General features: G+C 36.6%; 1 protein-coding gene across 1 annotated transcript in view; it reads left to right on the forward strand.

The window, feature by feature from the left end:
* The window catches only part of ADAM10 (ADAM metallopeptidase domain 10), a 45956-nt gene that overhangs the window by 3260 nt on the left and 22907 nt on the right, over window positions 1-19789 (forward strand). The window contains 1 exon segment of the mRNA XM_051628996.1: window positions 8742-8892. Coding sequence (XP_051484956.1) covers window positions 8742-8892 — 151 coding nt within the window.

Consider the following 19789-nt stretch of genomic DNA (forward strand, 5'->3'; position numbering starts at 1 on the left):
TTCCCGAGGGTCATTATAAAAAAAAAAAAAAGTGGGAAGGGGAATAGAAAACACAGAAAAGAGAACTAATTAAATCCCCAGAAAGCTTGAATTTAAGAGTTCTTGTGCTTTGTCTAGTCTGATCAGATGTTGGTAATAACTTGAAATCTATTATCATTTCTTTGTTTTCTCTAGTACAGCACACTCTTCTGTATTGCTAGGACTTCTGAGTCGTATCTTAGTGTCTTGTGCTGCTGAATGTCGAGCTACCTGTTTTCCAGTGAGCATGGGGGAAATTCTGTTTTTTCTGGACATGAGGGAGTTGTGGGAAGGAATTAATGAGCTATCAGCATCTGAGTGATTTAGTTATTTAGTTTGTGCCCTTGATATAAATTGAGAAGAATACAAGTGTCATTAACATGACACTCAGCCTTCAGCATTTATCCAGGTTTTAAAATAAAAACATTAAGAGTTTTATAGGCTGGATGAGACAGTAGCTGGTGAAGGAAGTTGTGAGATGGTTACTTCAGAAATTACCATGGTAATTAAAAGTAAATGAAATTAGGTGTTTAGATAGTACCTTTGAAATACCATCACCCAAAGATCTAAGACTGCAGATTAATTTTACTTTTTAAAGGAACTAAAAGTTCAGTTAATATGGTGTGGCAGAGCCACTGTATTTTGCTGCTTTCTGGTGGTCCTGCCCTGACCATGCATTCCCACTGCTCCTCCTTTACTGTTGCTTGTGTTTGATGGCATGAGGAGCCAATTCAACCTGCTAATTGAAACAAAAGCAATTAATCGTTTCCTGCTAGATGTTTACTTCCATGGGTTAATTGTGCAGACCTAAACCCAGTGGGGAGCAAGAGGGTAAAAAAAAGAAGCAGACATCTGTGTTCTGCTTATGCTGGTGGTCCTGTTCTAACTGTGCCCTAAATGTGAGCTTTCAGTGAATGGAAATGATCCTGACTTGTCTTTTCAATTACATGTTCTTCGTTCACCAAAAACTATCTTGAGCAGAAGAGAGAGCATGTTTTTCAGCTGAATACATTTTACTGCCAACACAGGGGAAGGACAGAAATGGAGTGGCTGAAAAAAAGCAGAGGGAACTGCCCTTTGGTAACAAAACTACACCCTGAATAAATTTTTCAGTGAACTTCAAGTTGGGAGGTATATGGTAGGATTACTGGCTTTTAATATGCTTAAGCACAGAAGTGCTAAGTCTGAATGCTATGTACACTCTTTAGTATCCCATGTAAAGGAACTTTTTTTCAGAGAAAGAGACTACACTATGAAAACAGCTTAAAGAAATAAAACTTGCTTTGATTATCTTTATTAAATTTGTAATAATAATAATTCTCAAAGATATTTATCATATGCTGGCATTTCAGATCTGCAAATCAGTGATGACACTTGCAGTAAAAAGAGTTGTCTGGTAAGTTAGCCTGGCTGCCCAGCAATTTCTGATAGCCTATCAAGTTATATTCTGTGCTTATTTTTTTTGTCACTAACAAGCCTGAATTATATTTGGACTTCACCTTTGTTATGCAAGTCTTAGTCTGAGTGGTTTCATATAAACTTCACCTTTTAGAACAATGCATGCTTGATTTACCCTCTTATGGGAAGTTAGATGTTGTCAGCTTTTACCACAATATGTAAAGTTAACATAGGTTTGTTTGGTAATTCTTCAGTACTGTTTATTACTGCTCTTTTGTGTGTGTGAAGCTAGCTTCCATTAGGATTTGTTCCATAGTCTTCCCAAATACTGAGGTTAGACTGATCAGCCTGTCAGGTGCTTCTCCTTGAAGATAGGGTTGACGTTTGTCTTCCGGTTGTCAGGAACCTCTCTCCATCACCATAACCTTAGAAAAATGTGATAGAATGGTTCAAATGGCATCAGTGAGCTCTCAGCACTCTTGGATCCATCCCATCTGGTCCCATGTACGTGCAATTGGCTTAAGTGTTCGCTACCTCATTTCCTCTGCTGCTGGTATAGCTTCATTCCCACAGACTGGGAAGATCTTGACTGGGGGGCTGAAGTCTTGGTAGTCTTATCTGGGAAAATATCCATGAACAGCAAATAATCTGGCACAGACCACCTAGCAATTGCACTATATAGCTGTTCCAAGTGTGTCAGGAGGCTTGTAGCTAAAATCCAATGAGTGATATGTTTTACCCCTTTGCATAAGCCTGGTGAGAAGGTGAGCATGTAATGCCTGAGCCTCCCTTCCTGTCCCTGGGGTTTGTGTCTGTTCAGAACAACAGCTGTAGAACTTTCTGTACAACTCTAGGGATGCTTGAAGAGCTGTAGACCCTCATACAGAAAATTCTTTTACAGAGACTGTCACCTTGAAACATTTTTGTAAATGCTCTCCCTAGTTCTGTTTAAAGTCCTTCTTTGTGTTTAATTCTAAGACCATGAGAGTAAAGCTTCCTCCCTGGAGGGTTTTTGTTGTAGGAAATGCCACATCTAGTTTAGCAAGGCTTTAGAAGACTATCCTGTCAGGTTTGAGAACCATCCCATTGTCACTCTTAGATAACTGTATCCTAAGGGCTTCCTGTCTGCTAGCTTAATGTTCAGATAAAGTAGAACATTGGCTTACTCCACTGGGTTGCCTGGAATGACTTCATGCCATCGTTGATGTTGGGTTGATGGCAACTTGGTACATGGAATTTGTAGAGCAGCACCCTTAAACTGTAACTAGATGTTAATGGTTTGGTGTTACTTGCCACAGGCTTCCTGATCATATCCATATTTGAAAGGTTCTCCGTCTTGTGGTCTCCATTAAAAAGAATACTAGTTTTTCGGTGGCATCAAAATAACAGTAGTTTGTCATGGAGGTTGAGGTCTGTGTATGCTATTGTAATGATTTCTTGGGGTGCACTACACTCAGATTCTGTGATACACTTCTTCTGTTTTGAATCTGAATCTTCTAATTACAGGAACTGGAACTATCTGTTTGTACCTGCCTCATGCACTTCAGTGAAGTCTTTCCAGTTTAACAGCCTTTTACCATGGGATCCTGTTAACTTCCTGTGTCACTGAGGTCAAATTACTGATTAAGCTATCTTTATGAAAAAAATAATCACTTTTGATACGCAGCTGGTTTTATTAGAAGGAGATTGTGTATCAGTTGCAGACTGAATGCTATTGCGATGTTAACTTCTGAAAGTATTTGCCCATTTTGAAGAATTTATTTCAATCCTGTCTGAAGTCCCTTTTTATAAAATCCATCAAATAGCATGTAGTCTAGGTGATATTCAGATGCATTGGGGCAGCAAGAGTGTTTGTGTTAAGTGTTCACTATGAGAGTACTTAAAAGGAATTTTTGAAGCTTTGAAGAAAGGAGGGAGAAGAAGCAGCACTGCTGTGTGATCACAGAAAGTGTATAAATGTTGGTTAAGAAAAAATATTTTTGCTTAAAACTTTCTCTGCCTTTGCTTGGCAGAGAGAACCGTTATAAGGCTTTTTAATATCAGCAGTGCTTTGCTGTCTCTTCACAGTAGTTAGCACTTAAAAACTATTCTTTGTGTCTCAGCTGAGTGCAGTCTGTCAGCTTCCCACATGGTCATAAGACCTGAATCAGGCGCAAAGTATTGGGTCTTCAGTAAGTTGTCATGCTTTAAAACTTTTTTTCTAGGTGCCTGAAGCTGTTCAGAGAGTACCTTGCAATACTAAGAAAAAAAGTGGCCTATAAAAATTTAAGGAATGCATTATTAGAAGCCTCCTACCACAGAAAAGTTGAAACTTGTAAAATAGTCTTGGGATTCTGGAGCACAGAAGTTTACACATTCTGCAGCATACTAACTCCTTAGTTTTGATAGTCTTTAAAGTGAGTTGTTGGTATAATATTTAGGTTCATTTAAAAATTTAAACTTTTGCTAAGTTTAACTTATACAAATTAATTTTGAAGCTTGTTTTCTTTAATGTTGACACTTTCGATTCATATACCTGAAATAAGAAAGTATGTACCTGTAGCCAAGCTATTTTATATGGTGAATCACTTTGATACAGCAGGTGGACTCAAGCTGATCTCATTTGGTTTATAGTTCTTGGGCCATAGGAGGTCTTTCTGCTTCATTTTCTGGGACTGTTGGAAGTGATTAGAAAAACATCAGAGAGGGACAGCATTATTCATCCTCAGAATGTTTCATGCTGGTTACTGTAACTTTGGATTTGTCCTGTATCTTACTGGATTAAATGAGTTCATGTAGACTTCCTTAAATGACACATTTTATAAGTGGGAGAATGGACTTGTATTTTGAGACTAAGAGTGAGAGGAAATAAGAATTAAGTTTGTTTATTGGGCTCTATTTGCAGTCAGTGACAAAGAGTCAACATTTGCAGAAGCCTGCCAGTACTGTGAGGAAATTTGAATGTGGTTTATCTGCAGTATATCATTACTTGAATTTCAAAAAGATCCAGCAGTATCACCATCATGTGGCAGTACTTTGCTGCTAAATGCAAGAGATGCAATTTCAAGTATTAACTTACTTATGTTTTACATTGCTCATTGAGCTTATTGGTGATCAGGCATTCTAATCCCTTGAGAAGAACAAGCACTGAGAAATTCGTGGTATTAATTTAAATGACAGTAAATACAGGAAAAGGTACATTTGCTTTTCTTACAAAGTTATATTTTTAGTACAATAACATATTTCTTTCTTTGAAAATGTAACACTACTGAGGCAAAGCTTTGGGATACACGTGCCTTATTGGGCCTTCCTGAACCTTGTCAGTATGGATAGCTAAAGAAAAATATTGCATGAAGTCTCTGAGAATTCTCACATTTAGGTTGGTTTTAGGTTAAATGGACTATGAGAGAGCTTGCTTTTTCATGCAGAATTAAGAATTCTGGAGAAAATCTGAGGTTCTACTTAGTAGTTGATCTCTCAAATGCTGCACTCTGATATTTAAAAAAAAAAAAAAAAAAAAAAGTTGATAGCCCAAGTCAGGTTCTTTGAAAATCAAGTATAAACTAAGAAATATTTACCCTTCCTTAAGGAGGAGGTTAAGGAGGGAGGGCTTTGAAGCTAAGTGAGGAGCCAGGAACGATGGGTTAAACACTTGCATACACACAAGTAAGAACAATATGTGGTGAAAAAAGTAACAGAACAGAAATGAAGGGAAAAAAAAAACAAGTTTTACATCCTTGAAGCAGAAACTGGTGCATAATGTTATACTACTGATTGTGGTTGCCCACCCTTCAGAATGCAGTAGTAAGTACTGTGAAATGCAGTTCCTGTCATATGGAAAGTAACCTTATGCTCTTCATGAAGATATTTTTTAAGATCACAGATTCAACCTGGAAGTGGAAGACCAGCAACTTGCATGTTCTGTATTCTAAGACTAATTTTGTAGTGTAGATAAGATTGTGTTTGTATACCACAGCTTTTAATAGACCATTCAGGTTTTAAATCACATCTGTGTCTGTATAAATGAAGTGGTTGACAGTTGAATTTCTGTGTTGTTTTTTTGTAAAAGATGATGTGTTGCAGCTACTAAAAATGATGATGCTTTTACTGCACTGTGTTTTTGTATAATCACATTGCATCTCTGTGAATGAAAAAGATAGGGCAAACTTGTTTCAATTAAAAAAAACTTACAGTCCCCTGAAATACCTTTTAAAGTTTTGGAATATATATAATTATAGAATAATAGAACACCAGGTTGGAAGGAACCTCAAGGATCATCTGGTCCAATCTTTTTAGGTAATGCATAGTTTATATGAGATGCTCAGCCTGTTATTCTTTATCAGAGGGGTTATGTAGGGAAGAACTTGTTTGGAAATATTTACTGAACTTGACAGTGTTGAGACATTACTTCTACAAATATTTTTGGCAATATATTGCTGTCCCAAGCTGCTTAAAAGAAAACTTGACTTTTTGCATAATAACACTGTAAGAGATGGTGCTTACCTTTGAGTGATTTGATACACAAAGTAGTTTCTGGAATGAATAGTTTGTTTGTTCTTCAGAAGCAGTTGCTTCTATGGACTTACAAGAGAAAAGAATCAATTGTATGTTTGCATGAAGTGTACAGAAGAATATTGCAAGGCTTGTTTCAAAAAGGGTGAATGTTTGCATGGTAGCTACTGATAAAAATTGTGTATCAAAACATGCAATTAATCCTTGGAGTTTTGAAATATACATCATTTAGTATCTTTTTTTCTTTGCTAGTTTTAATGTTTAGTACATCAAGAAACATGATGTAATTTGGGTCATCTATTATCTGGCTTTGAAACTGGAAGCACTGAGATGATCTCACTCTTGACTGGAGATTCTAGATATAGATATCTAAATTAACTTTTTATTATTGGATTTTTAAATAGAAACTGCTTATAAATATTTTTTTCACTCTGTGTAAAACATACTGTGTGCAATACCTCCATTGCAAAGACACAGTGCTTTGCTCCACAAGTTGTTTTGTTTTTTTTTTTCTATTTCCCTCCATTATTTCCTGTTACTGGAATCTCTGTGTTTTTTGATCTCTGATCACAGTTACTGAATCACTTCATCTTAATTCCTTGTACAATGTCTGTGTCTATTTTTGGCAGGTAGATGGAATATTTTTCATGCATAGTGTTCTAGTGTTTGACTGCTAAGTGTGGTAAGACTTGCAGAGTACCTGTGTTGAATGGGCAGGGGATAGAGACCTTGGTGGTGGTCAGCATATGAAAATACACTTTTTGTTAAATTTATGCTTTGCTGTTGGTTTATTGTGCAGACATTTCTGCAGTTGCTAGGGATAGATTAATAAGAAGGTGAATCTGTGCTGGAAACTCTATTTATTTGAAAGCAGTGCCCAAAATATGAGTTAAGCAAATGTCTGTGATGCATGTAGTGGCTCCTTGTCTGGAGTAAAATAATTCTATGTTCATCATGTTTTTTTTTCAGCGTTCTCCATATACAAATCCATTAATTTAAGAAGGGAAACTAACTCTTGTAATAAAAAGAGTAATGTGTGTGTTTTGCGCATCCCAAGGCTCACAAGATCAAAATGGTGTTGAGAATTGGCTAGATCCAGAGAGTACAATCCTGCTTTCCTTAAATATGATCACTGGCCTGTTGAAAGTTTGGTAGGCATAAGTACCTCTCAGCAGTGTATATATCTGGCAGGTGTCTGGGCAGCACATGGAGTTTCCTTTCCTGTGATTGACCTACTAAAGCTAACCTTGAAGTGAAAAATGCTGTGTTACTGTAAAGTGTGGAATATTTAGTGTAAAAACAGGGCTGATATGGTGGTCCTTTATATGCATATTGTAGATCTAGGAAGAGCTCTCAAATGGTAGTGCCCCTGGTCAGTTCTGCATGTCCCTGTCTCCATCAGGATGGGAGGACCAAAATCTTGTGCTGCTTTCTGTCATGCGTTCTTAAGGTGAGTCAGAAATACTATCTTAGAAGGAAGTTTCCAAAATAGACTGAACTGAATGTACATTTTTGAAGATACCTCTTTTATAAATTTTTTGTGTATGAGAACATTCTGTGTTATACAAAATCTGTTGTGCTAGGTGGCATGATTTGCTCTTAATTTTTCTGGATATTTGGTGTGTGGAATATAAACATTCTGAGCAGATACTTCTGTGTCATGAATGCAGAGTGAAGCTGGAAGTACAGTTCTAGGAACCAGAAGAAAAATGTTCAGCTGTTGCACTTTTTGTGTTTGGATCAAGAGTGGATTTCTGAAGCATCTCTCAAGCATTCTTGTCTAAAATAGTTTGCATTGTGGAGTAATTTTGGAGTAAATGAACTATAATAGTTTTGATGGAAACTGAAGTGGAAGATGCTTTTCAAGGTCCTTCTGATGCTTTCTAACTGCAAGTGTGCATTCAATCTGGGGCCATAGCAGAATGAAGTGTCCTGGTTTGAGCCAGGGTAGAACCAGTTTTCTTTCTAGTAATTTTACTTCTCAGTTAAGTCTCCTCTAAGTAATGGCACTTGCTGAAATTAATGGCTTGTTTTTTAGTCAGTGTCTGCTTCTAGGCGTGGTGATGCTCCATGGTTGTAGTTATTGCTTCAGAATGGTACACAGAAGGGCTTTTGTTGATACTTATTCCTATAGAAACCAAGGTCACTGCTTGGTTCTGCTAAACTTCTTATGCACTGGAAATGAAAGGGAGGAAAGAGGTACCTGTGACCCTCCTGTGAGAAGGAGCAGACAGGACAGGTGACCAAAATTGACCAAAAGAGCTATTCAGTCCTGTACCTCTAACTCAGGATAAAGGTCATAAAAGATAATAAGGACCAAGCTTTTCTGATCTGTGGCTGCCGTCCTGGGAGGACTCTGTTTGTCTGCCTTTGATCCTGATCTGTGCATTCCTGTGTCCACCTTCCTCCTGCTGCAGACTCCAGGAGTCCAGTTCCCAGGGACTGTCCTGCAGCCTTGGTAGTGATGTGAGCATTACTGGGGAGGTAGCATGATAGTAGGTTTATATATATTCATATATATCTCATTATTTTCTTTTTCATTATTATTGTTTCATTAAAGCAGTGTAATTTCGTTTCCAACCTGTAAGTCTGTCTCCCTTATTCTCTTTCCTTTCTCTTTCTGGGAAGGGAGAGGGGTTAATGGAGAGCACCTGTCATTAATTTAATTGCCAGTCCAGCTTTAAACCGTGACAACAAGGGAGAAAAAAGAAAGCTAACATGCATAGGATGTGGGAAACAAACTGTTCTGCACCACAGATCTGCCATGCCCTGTGCTGTAGTTGTAACCTTAGTAATTTCTCAGATACGCCAAACCTTACTTTTTTCTCTTTCAGGCCAGTATGGAAATCCTCTAAATAAGTACATTAGACACTATGAAGGATTGTCTTACGATGTGGATTTGTTACACCAAAAACACCAACGTGCCAAAAGAGCAGTATCGCATGAAGATCAGTTCTTGCATCTAGATTTTCATGCTCATGGAAGGTTAGTGATATTTTTAAAGGTATTTGTTTAAAATATTTTATTCATATATGTGTTTTAATTACATAGTGAAATGTAAATGGTGAAATGCAGTCATCAGGTTAATGTTAGCTAAACTAAAATGCAGTGGTTAGAGTTTCTATGAACTGTTTTCTCTGATGTCCAGTATAAGTGTGAAATTGTTGCTTGTAGTCATTCAAAGTTCCGGTGGTAACTGTTAATGCATTTTGAAGCCTAAATAATGGAATCCTATTGGAAACAGAATGGCAGTTGATTCTTAGTTTATAATGGAGCTTTGGCTTTTTTTTTGCTTTTTTTTTTTTACAAAAATTATGCCAAACTGCCTGAGGTGATTTAATTGAGGAAAAGTACAATTTCAAATTGCATTTGAAACTGCAAAATAGACCAAAAAAGGGTTCCATTTTATGTGTAATGGGTTCCTCTGCTTTCTGTGCTATTGTGGGATTTAGCAATTATTTGATGTGGGGAAAGCTAATTGCTCTTGGAAGACTTGCTTTGCCCTGCATTTAACATGTGATTGTAAGATCCAGTACAAAAGTTAGATATTCAATGTAAGCAACTGAAGTCTAGTTTGTAGGTTTCAATTAGGAAGATCTCTTTGTACTTTAGAATTGCCTGCTTTTTATATAAACAAGGAGAAACAGGAATGAAGTAATGTATTTGTCTGTACCTTTGTTTCTCTGACTCCCTCCTTTGCAGCACCACTGTCTTAATATATTTTAGGAATATGTAATGTACTTTTCTAATTATTTCATTTTACAATTTAAGTAATTAGAACTTGGTAAATAATTGCTAGCCATATGTAGAAACATAAGAAGCTTGATGGAGCAAAGGTAAAACTAGGTCTTCTGAGTCTGTGGTTGGAATATTGTGTTATGAGTAAGCATTCTGCTTCTGTGCCAGCTTGTAATTTCTTCAGGGAATGAAGTGTTGTTGCTGGAGTGGAGGTGTGTGGTGCAATGACTGAATTTCAGTGCATAGTCCCAGAAGGTTTAACATTAGAGTTGTATTTGTAACTGCTGTAGAACTGCAACTCAAATCCTGAATTTGAAGTCCTGTCCTTAAAATCATATTTTTCGATGTGATCTGTAGTCCAGGAAATGTTTATTATTTAAGAAAGAGTCATATTGCTGCTGTCTCTGCTGTGATTTTACAGGCAATCTATTCTTCACTATTAAATTGTTCTAATAAACAAGATTGCAGACTAGGATGTTTCAGAGGCTCCTCATATTGTAAACCTCTTCAGTTTTAATTAAATCTTCAGGAAGGCTGCTAGACAGTGAAGTTTAGTTTCAGTTAAATGCTGCTGCTTTTAAGCTGCAGGCTGATGGTTAATTTAGGCTTACCAAAGTGTGTACTAGCACAGAGAGGAACAGGTCTCACTCCATTCCCATTCTCATCTTTGTGTTAGCACTAGCAGTCTTTAAACCATACTAAGAATAGCATCTGGGAATTGATCCAGCTGAAAATTATTTGGCAAAAAAAGAAAAAATCTGTATGACTTGAAGGGGTGATGGAGGGAAGATGAGACCCTTCTGAGAGCAGTCCACATTTTAGTCCACTTGAGCAGATTGATCTTGTCATTGGTGAAGATCCCATAATACTCTTCTGTATAATAGAGCTCTTAGCTTAGCCTGTGCTTTCTAGCTGTGTTAATAAGGTGGGCTGAAAATCCATATTTTGTAAGAATTTTAACTGTATTCATGATAACAAAGTTTAAAAAATATTTCTTCTCTTACATTGTGGATCTTAGTCACAACAGTCCCTAGACAGACAGATTTATAAAGATTTTTATAACAGCTACTATTACTCACAAAGGAGAGTGTTGGTGTTTATATGTGCAATTGATTCTGAATCTTTATGCTCTGAGGCACAAGTCCATCATTAGCTGAGGATGCTGAATAGAAGCTTACTATAAAGTCAAACAAGTCCATAACTTAGGATTTTGGTAGTTTCCTGGGACACATCTAACACTTCCTGCCAAACAGAGGGTAGTTAACAGGCTGTAAATTTAGTCCACAGATTCCTGTTATAATTGATCTGAGTGTGTCCTTACAAAATATTTTTCATTTTTCTCTAAACATGACTTAAGAAGGATCAAGTGAATTCTGTTTTACTTCATACAGTCTTATTTAGTAGCTTTGAAGCTGCGTAGCAGTTTGAAAAACTGTATAAATAGAATTGCCTTTTTGGAGTTGCAGCTAGTTTATTGTGAATAACTATTTATAAGTGATATATATCATCACTGAGAAGGACAATGTTAAAACCTTTCTATCAAATATTCTAATTATCTTGTGCTAAGGTAGGAAATATAGGTCTTGCAAAATGATTATACCATTTATAGATTTAGCCCATGGACTCTTAAAGTGCTGTTTTATTTAAATTCACACGATGAAACTTAAAGGCATTTAGTTAACGTGGTTTGAGATTTTGAAAATTTAAATCAGATTTTTTTTGAATGGCCTTGTACCAAGTAGTGAAGACTTTGACCAGGTGTAGTGGTTTATTGGCATATAGCTGTCCAACTTGCGTCTCCTTCACTTAATGGAGATACTAGGCAGCTGCTACTTACAAGTACTGAAATTGTTATATTCTGTTTTGACTTGTCTGCTGATGAAATGGATGTATTCTGTAGCCAGGAAATGGTGGAAAATAGTCCTAATATTTACTGCTATTCTCTTCTGGAAAGGGCAAATGAAGCTAGCTAGACCACAGCTCTTATGCTATATCTCTTGTGTTAGTTGAACTTTCTAACTTACATCTTTCCATTTGTGCCAGAGGAAGCACCTGTTGGTCATGTGGCTAGTCAAGATGCAAAAGTGATTTGGCTGGTTATTTTTCAGCCAGATTAATTCCTCATTTAATTCAGTGCATATGCAAACTGGCTGTAAGAAGAAAGGGTGTAGAAATAAGCAGAAGTGGCGAGAAGGGAGATGCCACACTACCCTGTTCAGTGGCAGGGCTGTCATATGCCAGATTAGCATTCATCAAACTTAGTTTCATTGTCCAGAAAATGGCTGGCAGCTACAAGTATTTGATGATCATGTCAGTCACATCTGTTCTTTTCAACAGACTGTTTAGATTTAAGAACTGTATTTCATAGTACTCTTTTGTTGAAAAAGGAAAAAAAAAAATAATGAAAATTCAGTAGTAGTATATTTATACCAAGTAAAATTATCATTTATCTTATAACAGGCTTATAACAGTTGAATAATTAAATACGTACTGTAAGGGTGGAATTAAACCCAAAGCTACCTTTTTTCACACCGAACTTGAGTGTATAACCTGCCATCACTGAGAAACCCTGCCTTATTTTAACATTCATCTGAAAGTTAGATGCTACACAGGATACTGTGAATAACAGAAAATATTCAAAACTTTTGTTGTTGAGTAATCTAAAATACAGCTTGTTATGACAGATGTAAGGAGTTAAACCAAACCAGCCACCACTCAATGCTAAAACACTAGCTTAATAGGGCAGTTAAAACTGCAGAAAGGTATGGACACATATTAATTTTTTTAATTGTAAACTGTGTAGTTTAAGTGAGTTGACATTGTTTCACCAGCAGTGCAAAATGTGCTCACTTCTAAAATGCTTCAAATGGGAAGGATTATGAAATTTTAAAACAATCCTGGCTATTCATCATAACTCTTCCACTTGCCAGTTTATATTGAATGTTTTAATGTGAGTTAATCTGAAGTGTCTTTTGAGTCCAGTGAAAGCTCATACAAAGATACTGAATGCACAGTGTTAATATTAGCCAGCTAAGTTCCTGGTATAAAGTAGCTTTTGAACCCATTCCATTTCACCCTAGTCCCCCAAAAAACAACCAACAAACCAAACAACAAAAATACATAGAAAGATTAACAGAAAAGTGGTGCCTTTGGCACCAGCTTGAGGTACAGTGAAATATTTTAATATGGCATAAAGTTATTTTGTATGTCAAGGTAAAGTCAGTAGTTTTGAAAATGAGATTGGGATGTCACTAAACCTGACATTTTATTGTGACTTGGTCACAAAACATGTACTTGCCCTGTTCACTTACTGAGTACAACCATTTCCCTGTAGAAAATTGGAAGGTTATTTAATTTTTCAGTAAAAACACCATATATATTAATCACAGAACATCTTAAACTTAGTTCCAAATGTCAGACATATACTGGATACTTCATTCCTAGTGATTTCATTTTGAGGACAGAGCTTAAAGAGCTTGTCTGACACCTTATGTTCTCTGAACTGTACCTTTTTGGTTAGTTACAAAACTGTGAAGTCCTAAGATCCTGATGCATTCAGAAGATTAAAGGAACTTACATCTGTGTAGTAGTGAACTGTGCTGTCAGTTAACTTTTTACTTAGTGTGTTCCTAATAACTTAGGCTTTCAAATTTTTTGTTAATTTGTTCTGGGAGTCACCCATCCACACCCACTTTCACTCCTTGTCCTGGATTAGTTGGTGACTCTTGCTTGGAAAAGTTAGTTGCCTGTGCAGCTTTAGTGAATAGTTGAATTTTCAGTTGGTATTTGAACATAAAACACCTACTTATTACTAAGTTAAAGATACATTCTTTCAGATGTTTAGCAATTTAGCTGTAGTTTTCCTTAGATTTTTACCTGAAATTTTATTTTTAAAACAATGTTGTAAGTTGTTCAGACGTGTATCTTGGACTGTATAGTCTATACATGGTCATTACATCATGACAAAAAAACCCTGAGGCACAGGGTTTCCCTGCCATACTGCTGAAATTGGTATGAATGCTTTAAGCTTTACTCCGTGGCTAACAAACTTTAGTAGATACAGCCACATTCTCAAAAAGCTGTGTTTTTAAAATGAAAAGCAGTGGACTTCAGTTTAAAGTCCTCAAACTTCATTTATGCTCATAGTACCAGCTACCAGATTTCTTTCTGTCTGTATTTGTTTCTCTAAGGAAGCTTCTTATCTAGTTTCTTAGTTTGAATTCCTGTGGTAACTTTGATGCCTTGTAATTTTATTCTAGTACATCTTTCCATGTTGGTTTTTTTGAACTCATGTTTTTAAATTATGTTAGAACATGGCACTGCATATAAATATTCAACCTCATATAAATACAAATGGGAAGGTTATTTTGGATAAACAGCAAACCAAGTGACACAATCTGTCTTCCAGAAGTTTTACCAAAAAGAAAAATCAGCCCTGGATAAAGATTACTTTGTTTTTAAAATCTATATACCATATTCTTCAAGACAGAGATACTTGACTGACTTTCTTAGAGTGTAAATTAGCAAACATGCAGCTACTTTTAATCCTGCTTGGGTGGTTTCTGTTATCTGAGCTAGCTCATATGTTTGTAGCTATCTATATCAAGAATAATCAGTAGCAAATTGTTTACAATGAAGGCTGCTTCCTCAGTTGTGTTCTTCTAGAATAACAAGCTTAGCAAGTCTGACTTCTGAAGGTCAGGAATGAAGTCTGCATAATCACAAGTGCCATGATAGAGTTGTCAATTGAAAGCGAACATAAGCTGCAAGCATTCTAGCTGGGATTACTGAGCATTGAATGCTGCAGAGATTATTTTTCAGATGAGTACTTACTAGAGAGTGATACTCTCTCCATTTTGGAGGGGTGCTACTAGAATGATAAACCTTGGAGACCCTATCATGTGTTGTTTCAAAGATGTTTGCTTTAGTGTCAGTAGCAGGACCATGGAAATTACCAGTTAAATTATGATTAAATATGTTGTCTGGATTTACTAGTAAGTGAAAACAGTATAAGAATAATGGTTCTGTAGACTTAACTTGCGAGTATTTGAAATCCACCATTCAGTTGTTAAGCTGTCTTCTATTTAATTTGTCTGGGGCTGGAATGAGTCTGACAGTCTGTGGGAACTGATTTTAAGTTTTGGGATGCCTCATGTGGAAGCAGTTACAAAGAAGGGCTTAATTTTTCTCCCATGTGTGTACCTCCTTCCATTTTTCAGAGAAAAGAGTCTTTTACGTATTAAATGGGAGAAGTAAGGTTAAAAGACTTGCTCCTCAAGTAGAGTAGTATCTTCTAGGTCCTGAGTGAGGAGGCTTGTGGAGGCACAACTACAAAGATTTGTCTGGTTCCTACTGAGAAGAAAAGAGGATGAACTAAATGGACTCATTGTCCTGGAGTCACATTCCGTGCTGCTGCCAGCCCATCACCTTCTGTTTCCTTTTCCCAGCCACTTCTTCCAGCTGTGGAGTAACTCCTCCATTTCCTTTATTTTTATTATTTATTTTTTTTTAAATAATCTCTTCCGGTCACTGAGTGATTCTGCCTGCTCAGCCTGCTGCTGGCTGCAGGAATTTGACTGAGGAAAGGGAAAGCACCAAGTGCTGTTTTGCATACCACTGATAGTAGCTCCTTCTGCCAGTTTTGGGAAAGACTGCAGGCTTGCCATTAGTGTCCCAGTGGGGCAAAATCACTGAGCTTAGAAGGTAACTCATGCTAAAGAGCAATGGATTAATAGATTAAGCATTAACTCTTACAGGTACAGAAGACATGTACATACTTTTACATGTATGTTAATTTTACCAAGTGCTGTCAGCTTTGTTTTTATTCAAGTACTTGCTCTGTGGCTAGAGCACAGAACTGACATAACTAGAGCTCGTGGGAAACTGTTGGGTTTTAGCTAAGCTTGGTGCTCTCAACTATTTTCTTTTTCCTTAACTATCACTGGGTTGCTGTGTTACATACTTGTAAATCTGAAAGTCTCCCTTTCTAAGCTAAAGTGAAATAAAATAAAGAACTACCTGTTGATAGTCTTTAGAGTACTGCCATTAATTTGTAGTTTGTCATCAAAGTGGATTATGTAACAACACAGTTTTACCAAAAAAAATCCTGACTTTAACCAAGCTAGCAAACCCTGCAGTAACCAAGGAATGACCTGTTACTGTATCAGTTTTCAGAAACAGAGAAGACAGAAGCAGTAATAAATAAACAAGGTCAAAACTTAATCTCTTAATTGATTTAATTCTATTCTAGAGACCACTACTGCTGGGAAATACCTTATGCAAGGTGGTAAATGCAGTTGAAAGTAGTAGTATTAAATAAAAGAACTGTTATTTTTCTGGAAATAGTTCTCTTCTACCTAGTGTGTAGCCAGGCAAGGGAATAGCATAGTTTACATTTATACTGCTGCTGGTACAGGGAACTCGATGCATGCTGTAGAAATGGTAATGACCAAAAAGTTTATTTGAAGCTTCTTGTTTCCTCCATTGCGGCTAGTTTTAGCAACCATATTCAGGAATGAAATAGACAAATTCATTGAACATCCCTGGTGTCTCTTGTCCTCAGAATTCCTGAAGTTACCAGATTTAAGACAAGAAAGAAAACTGAGATGTGTTCTTTTCCATGTAACTGTGAGAAGGGCAGCCACTAGTGCTTATATTCCTTTCAAGAAAGGGGGAGAAATCCTAGATGTGAAGAAATCTAGAATAAAACTTCTATATTGGGTGAGATACTGAAATAGATTTTATAGGGTCTTTGGAAGTTTTACTGAGAAGCTACAGTTTTGAGCTGGATTTTTTGGGGTCCCTGCCAGCTATCCATTTGTTTGAGCAGTCATTACAATTTGGAGTGTTCTCATCTATGGACTGGCATCTTTTCAGTGCAGTTAGTTTCACTGACACTTGTAAGCAGATACCTCTGCATATGCATAAAAATTGAACTTATTTTCCCTACTGTAGGTTTTATGTAGTATGTGGGGTTTTATGATTACCATCGTTTAAAGTTTGGTCGTTAGTTAAAGTTGTTAATTCCTCAAAGTAGAGACTGATGCTTGCTTTCTGCCTCCTCCAAGTTGTTTCTTTCTTTCTCCCTTTTTTGTTGGAGGATAACTAAAGGAAGATTTGTCACTATGTTTTTCAGTATTAGAAGGGTAGACAGTCTAGACAGATAATCCTGTTCCCATCAAGCACGTTTAAATGAACAAGAAAAGATCTGTTTAAAAATAGCTCTGAGGCGATCAAGTTATCTAATAGTTTAATTAAGAAATCAAATGGTCAGAGAATTGTTCTTGTGAAATACGGTTGCCTGATTTTTGCATTTGAAGTAGTTCTCTAACCCTGCAAATATATGTGTATTATTATTATAATTATATCATAATTGTATTGTTATAATTACATTATTGTAATTACATTGTTATAATTTTATTAATAAATAGATACTTAACAGCATGAGTTAGAGCTTCAAGTGCTAATTACGTTCCAGTGCAGAAGGTAAGAAGGGGGGGAAATGAAAGAATAAATAGAGTTTTCTTAATTTTAAAACTAGTGAAACTTTTTGGCACATATAACTTGTAACAGTCCATTTTGAAGTGCCAGATAGGGTAATGATGGAAGGGTATCCTGTCCAGAAGGAAGAACCATTCCCAGCTTTGACAGACTCTCCTGAGCTTCCCCGTGCCCCTCCCAAAGCACAGTCCTGTAATGCAGCCTATCTGGGCAAAATTCAGAACTGACCCTGCAGACTGAATAGGTGGTGGCCAACAAGGGCAGTCCAGAAGGGCAGCTCTGAGGGTCATGCTAATTGGTAGGGATAGGGACATAGATGATGTGGCAGCTGAGGAAAGGATACCCTGAATGGCTTCGCAGTTGAGGGGTAGGACTAGTTCTTCTGTCAACTTGGTGTTATTTTAGTCCAAACTTGGTAAATTACTCACTTTCATTCTGAGATCAAGTCCATTTTTTTCCCACTTCGCTGACATACACAGGGTGAGAAATCCTGCATCCTCTATAGTGTATTACAAAACAAAAAATTGGTGTTGCAGTTCAATGTCAGAGATCATAATTACTCCTCAATTTCATTTGAAATTTACATGAGCACAATTAGAAAAACCTATTTTTAAATTAATGTTTTTGCACTTCGGAGATAAAAGTGCTCTACAAGTTGAGAGGGTTGTGGGTTTTTTTATTTTGGTTTGCGTTTGGGTTTTTTTCAGAAAATCCACTACTTTCATTTCACCAGGAAAAAAGAATTTTAACCATAATAAGTGCTCTTGCTGGGGATAAGTAGTAACTTCAGTTCATCACAGTGACAGAATTACAGACCTCTTACGGCAGGAAGTCCTCCATCAAATATTGGAGAAGGGAGGAGAGCTATTCTAAAGTATCCAGGATCTCCCGTCATTTAACTTCAGTTCAGAAGCACCTGAAGAGTCTAATCCATCCTCAGTAACTCTGGAGAACTCAGTCACAGGGAAAAATCAAACTAAAAGGGAATTCAAATCTCTGTAACACCTTGAGCAGTGTATTAAAACCAGTGAGTAGAACTTCTCAAAGTATTTGAATGAAGTTCTTCAAATTCTAATGAGTGCTGGTCTTAATTTTTTCTGCCTGTTAATTTCTAACTTTTGCCCAGAAAAGCCACACGGGGTGGCTCAAAATATTTTTATCCTCCCCTAAAAAAATGTATTGTGTAATCTTGGAGCATGACATCCTATGTTATCCTGGGCTGCTGGTTCATGTTACCTCCTTATCCTCATGAACCTCTATGTTGCCAAAAGACAGCTTTACAGGGCTAGGAAAGAGACTGACTTGAGGAAGGACCCTATTTTTTTGTCTCTGTGATATTATAAATACTAGCTGTCTATGATAAAACATGTCTGTCAGGGCATAGATAGCTGCTCACTGTGAGCTGGTGTGTTCTCTTTGGTGACTGTGATACACAAGCACGTCTGCGGTGAGCTGGTCTGTTTTTATTAGCAGGAGAATTGGCCCTCAAACTGCATCCATACTGAAACTATAGCAGGAGCACTGGTTGGCTTGGCACTAAGCCCAGGAGTCACAGGGAATTGCTGAAGTTTAATATTCCCCATCTACCAGACACATCTCAGAATTCCATAACCTGGTAGTAGATCCCTCTAACACATCACTGCAGGAGAACACTCACTTTGAAGCTTTATTAACACTGTGGCAACAATATAAATTAAGGTAGTTTGATTGTGAAATACTGTTTGCATTACTGAGTGGTCAGCATGAGTCACTACAGCCCTTACCAGGTTTTAAGTGTAGGCATGGCTTTTTTCTTTGATGTTCAATTTTACATCTTAATCTACAGTTGTTATAAGATACTTGCAACGATAGTGTCATATTATTTAATGTGCAAGTGAAGATTGGAGATATATTTTATACATGCATCAGCAATACTAAAAAGTAATTAGATTTACAATTTACAACTTGACATTTGTGTTGGTTATTTTTTTGTTAGCACAAATGGAAACTAGCTTACAGTGTGGAAAGTCATCTCATTAGTGGACTCTATAAACTCAGAGACTGGTCACGTTTCTTTAGTTGAAGACAGACTCAGATGTAGTAGTCAACTTACCAGAGTTACTTTCTGTGTAACAAATCGGTGGCATAACTATAATATTGCTTCAATTTCATGATTGTGCTGAAAGAGAAAAATATAGGAAGAAAATCAAGAGTAAAATTGGAATGACTGAAGTTTCAACAGCTTCACTGATCTGTGTTTGCACTTGTGTTTATACAAAGTTTCAGAGAATACCAAATGAAATTCTGAAGCAAGCTAACAGTTGTTACAGATATGAACTCATGTGTCAAGCATTTTGAAACACTTCAGTTATGTTGCTTGACTTAACTGAACCAAACTTTTGGTTTTGTGCAAAGAAAATGTAGTAGTATGTTTTTATAAAGATAGGATTTGCATCAGAGAATGTGGTGTAATTTGAACAAGATCATTCAACGAGTTGTTTACATAGTTGTGAGTGTAATTCTACCAGTTTAAGTGTTTTTTATTAAACATTGTTGCCTGTCTTATTTTTTGAGTTTAAATTGAAACAATCATTAGTTCATTTACATTCATTTACATTACTTAAACCTTAGCAATGAAAGTAAAATAAACTGATAGTTGTTCTTA

Source organism: Apus apus, chromosome 10 (genome assembly GCF_020740795.1).
Source record: "Apus apus isolate bApuApu2 chromosome 10, bApuApu2.pri.cur, whole genome shotgun sequence".
Lineage (NCBI taxonomy): Eukaryota > Metazoa > Chordata > Aves > Apodiformes > Apodidae > Apus > Apus apus.